General features: G+C 35.4%; 1 protein-coding gene across 1 annotated transcript in view; it reads right to left on the bottom strand.

Annotated features, from left to right (window-relative positions):
- LOC107605257 (glutamate synthase [NADH], amyloplastic) overlaps positions 1-4,863 on the bottom strand; it is a gene marked incomplete in the record, with an annotated part of 12,675 nt that overhangs the window by 6,524 nt on the left and 1,288 nt on the right. The window contains 11 exon segments of the mRNA XM_016307066.2: positions 1-77; positions 173-642; positions 720-790; positions 875-1,218; positions 1,315-1,494; positions 1,607-1,710; positions 2,048-2,157; positions 2,625-2,721; positions 2,822-2,922; positions 3,126-3,278; positions 3,544-3,648. Coding sequence (XP_016162552.1) covers positions 1-77; positions 173-642; positions 720-790; positions 875-1,218; positions 1,315-1,494; positions 1,607-1,710; positions 2,048-2,157; positions 2,625-2,721; positions 2,822-2,922; positions 3,126-3,278; positions 3,544-3,648 — 1,812 coding nt within the window.

Raw genomic sequence — 4,863 nt, 5'->3', positions numbered from 1 at the left:
AAGACTTTTAACAAGATGTTGATGGACAGCACCAACGGCCAGGAGGGAGCTCACAGCAACACGTTTCCTCGAGAAAGCTACAGATTAAATCCCACAAAAATACAAATTATAGACAGATAAGTACATGTATAGTAACTCTACACAGTGCGAGGAAAACACGGCAGTATAATACCTCTATCAGAAAGAACAAGGGTTGTGTAGCCTTCACTAATTGCACCATGTGCTTCTGCACATATCCTGTCCAATGCTTCTTCCAATCCTCTCTTACCACATTCCTTTGAGTAAGTTATGTCTATAACTTTGCTCCGCCATCCTCTATAATTCATCTTTTTAATCGCTTCCATTTGTTCAATGGTCAAAAGGGGACTTTTTAGTGAAAGGCGGTGACATTGTTCCTCTGTTGTTTGTGTCAGATCACCTTCTGGACCAACCATACATTCCATTGAAGTAACTATTTTCTCACGAATAGGATCAATTGGAGGATTTGTCACTTGAGCAAACATTTGCTTGAAGTACTCGAAAGTGAGCTTTTCTCTATTGGACATGACAGCTAATGGAGTATCATTTCCCATTGACCCTAGGGCTTCTACACCATCTTTTGCCATAGGAAGTAATAGCATTTCCAATGATTCAACCGTATATCTGCATTAACAGAGCAGAATATAACTTCAAACAAAGTGGAAAAAATGCAGAAAATATTCACAAAGGACGTTGCATACCCAAAAGCTTTCAATGGAGCCAGTAGACCATGAATTCCCATATTTTCCATATCCACATCATCACTAGAGAGCTGTAGTTTATTGTAGATGCAATAGTTAGTCATGCAACACGAAATTTAGGAAAAGCTAACATTGGTTGCTCTTTTAAAACTTACCGGAGCCACTCCTGCGATTGTTGGTGGAACTCTTTCAGATTCATCAACAGAATCTACTATGTCTTTGAGTTCAATCTTCTGTCTTTTGAGCCACTCCCCATAGGGCCTTGCCAACGAATACTGTTCCTTTAAGGCATCATCATCAACAACAATGTGCTTCTCAAAATCTACCAGAAGCATCATGCCAGGATTTAATCTTCCTTTCCTACACACATCTTTAGGAGGAATGTCTACGACTCCAACTTCACTTGCCATTATAACTCGTCCACTGTGAGTAACATAGAAGCGGCCAGGTCGCAGTCCATTCCTATCCAGTGTGGCTCCAAGATAGTGACCATCAGTAACTGTAATGATGTTAGATCAAATTAGTGCCAAATTGTAAAGCCAGTGTCGAGAGGACATGCACATGATATAGAATCAGAGTCCAACAAACAATTTACATGATATAAGAGCTGGTCCATCCCATGGCTCCATGAGAGCTGAATAGTATTCATAAAATGCTTTACGTTGAGGATCCATGTTTTTATCGTTTTGCCATGCCTCAGGAATCATCATCATAACAGCTTCAGGAAGACTTTTTCCAGATTGAACCAAAAACTCAAGAACGCCATCAAAAGCTCCTGGAAAAGAATAACTACCCATTAGATTCAGTATGTAAATATAACCTAGTCGAAAAAATAAAAATACAAATTTAAAATAAAATCAAAAAAATAAAAAGGGAAAATTTTTCACCTGAATCAGATGAATTTGCATTGACAATGGGCAAAAGCTTCTTTAATTCATCCTCTGATAAACCAAGTGCCTTGCACTTCAGTAACCCCTCACGCGCCTTCATCCTACAAAATATACCATATTAGCTGATACAATATAGATCAATCAGAACATGATGAGAACATCCAACACAATACTCAATGCTGCTATGCCCACCCACAACTAGCATCAAGCTTATTGCACACCATAATGAAACAAAGTATCCTCTTATTTAAAAAATAAGATTGAGAAAAGAAAAAAGTAAGCTAGGTATCCATTAACTCTAACAAACAATACTGAATGGTCAGATCAGCAGCACTGGGACAATACTGCTAGCCAGTTTAAAATCGCAGTGCAACATATTATTCATTCATATTTGTCATACCGTTAACTAGCATAGTGCAAAAATTATTCAAGGCATACCAGTTGACATTGCCTCTTAGAGTGTTGATCTCTCCATTGTGTCCCAATATTTGCATAGGCTGAGCACGATCCCAGCTAGGGAAGGTATTTGTAGAAAACCGTGAATGTATCTACAGATACGCACAATAAACTTCAGTCTTCATGCAGTGCATACTAGAAACCAAAGTAGAAATTCAAAAATGTTTTCCTCCAGGAACTTCAATACAAGCATATATTGAAGTGCCAGGAAAAATTTCAGAGGCACTATCCACTTTCACCAAAATTATTTTTTCCTCCATCACTTTGAAGATATTGTCTCCAGACCAATTAACGACAGAAAGCATCAGCAGAAACTTTTGCAAACATCATAATCTTGATAATGAACTTTCTTACCAACTCAACCATTGCATTCAATCCAAGTATCCAAACTCAAATAGTAATCAAGGAAGCGGAAGAACTTAAGAGATCATTCAAACCTCAATGCCTCAGAAGTCATTCCCCAACCTTGCATCTCTTCAGTTACTGGTTGTTCCCTTGCTGTTTGTTGGAGTATAGAGTTAGTGGAGAAAGAAGATAGGTTAATGGATAATATATTTACCAGGGCCATGTAGCTCGTAAACCTTTCATTGCCTAGGTCCGCAAAATAATATTCCCTCAGTTGAGCTGGTGTTAGCTGACCTTTGTAAACAACAGTCCTGTACCAAATTTGATAAAACATGAGAATTTTACTTAGAAAACCTTATGTAATAACAATAATTTGGATCTCAAGAAAATGATGTCGCCTCTTAAACATACCTTGACGAAAGTGAACAGATATAGAAATCAGCAATGCCGTCATTTTGGAGGTTCAAGGCGGATGTAATAGCGGCCATGCTAAGCTTCCTTAATATGTACATCTATAAGGAAAGAGCCAACTATCAGTAACAAAGACCAAAATCTATTCAAATCTTAAAATACACCATTTATGTATAAATCATTATATTCGCTGGAAATAATTTATCTATCAATTCATTTCCTGGGGAACAACTGCAGTTCAATCAAAATGTTAACAAATTAATGCAAATTTCTTGCTGCCAATTTCCGCATGTAGGCAAGGTACCTGTCTTTCCAAATCAACTTTTGATTGAGCACTTGGAGTAAGAAACACTTGCTCAATCACCGGTTCAGTCTGTACAGCTGATTTGCCCAATCCTGTGTTGTCTGTGGGAACGGAGCGCCAACCAATAACTGAGTGCCCCAGACTCTCCGCAACCTGAACACAAAAACAAAGCACAGATACAAACAACTGTCAATAAGATATAAAATCATGAAAATGCTACTGCTGAAACTCAAAAACACATAATACAAAATATCACAAAAACACTTCTTGAGTCATTGTTAGCTCGGATTACAGCATGCAGCTACACAGTGAAGGCTGGAAACAGTATATTGTGTGCTGAATCGAAACTAGACAGAACTCTACAACCACTATCCATCATGAAAATTTTCAGACAAAGATATTTCAGAATTAGATTTACCTTTTGAAATATATTTTTGCTTTCTTTCCTACGAATATCAGATTTAGGCAAGAAAAGCATGCCAACTGCATAATTTCCTTGGGGGGGAAGCTCAAACTCCACAACCTGCATTGAAGCAAAAACATCTTTGAATTGACAAGAACTGCAAAGTCTGAATCCCAGATTTTTCCTAATTGTAGTCCTTTAACCAATAAATAAAACTTTGATAATGGAGTGAGAGCATTATTTCTTGTATGCACTGACATTTTAAAATATTTTACACTATTCTCCAACCAAATAATTCTATTAATCTATAGTGGATGTAAAAAACAGCTACAGTGGCCTAGTCGCCAATGTGATACTGCATATATTAGATGACAGTACAGGAAAAGTATACGCCGTCAGTAGATCTATACAAATTCCTTCTGCTTAACAAAAAAGCTATTGAAAGTATTAATCTCAAACTAACTTAAGGAAAAAAGGAGTTCAGAAAAGTGCTAGCAAAAACAGGACATAAAGAAATATATTTCATTTTCAATGATTCTTTGATAGAGGAAAAAGACAATTTATTCTCCTCTTTATTAATATTATATTTTCAATTTTAGACATATGCATCACTGAATCATTTCAAAATATTCCATTTGAGCAAAACTGAAAGAAAGTCCTCTTCCACTTGTATTTTTCAACATGATGATGATACCTAAGAATTTTATGCTTTTCTGTTCAAACCAACACAAGAATAATGTTTATAAACCAGAATCTAATGCAAACATTAAAAAATTAGATATATCTGAGATTAGTTTTTGTGCAGCTTTATACCATCGTTCAAATCATTCGTTTCAGATTGTAATTGACTCGAACAAAATTTTGTAGCAGCACAATATTTATGATTAAATATATATACAGAACTTTTTTAAATAACAGTTCTCTCATATTAAATTTATTATTCTCCATTACATATTTAAATATATTATTATATGTACAAAAACTTTTCTGGTGTCCAAAAACCTTTTTATAAAAGTTTAGATTTAGATTTAGATACTAAAGTTGACATACAGGACAGTGGCAGTTTAAAAAGATATGAATTTAAATTTCTTTAGATCTAAACATAAATGAGTTAGCTCTAGATGTGATTAATGACATAATACAATGGCATCATTTGATTCATATAGCGATCATACCAAGTAAAATAAGGCTTTATGGTTTTTTTATGGAATTTAAATTTCTGTTGAAATAACTATCCACTTTAATTCTATTTATGTAATGATTGAACCAAATTCAATAGTCTTTAGAAAAAAAGCTAATAAAGGCAGCAGTTGTCGACTTGTCGTGTCATCACAA

The sequence above is a fragment of the Arachis ipaensis genome, chromosome B06, assembly GCF_000816755.2.
Source record: "Arachis ipaensis cultivar K30076 chromosome B06, Araip1.1, whole genome shotgun sequence".
In the NCBI taxonomy this organism is placed as follows: Eukaryota; Viridiplantae; Streptophyta; class Magnoliopsida; order Fabales; family Fabaceae; genus Arachis; species Arachis ipaensis.
This window is presented reverse-complemented; position numbering and strand designations above follow the sequence as displayed.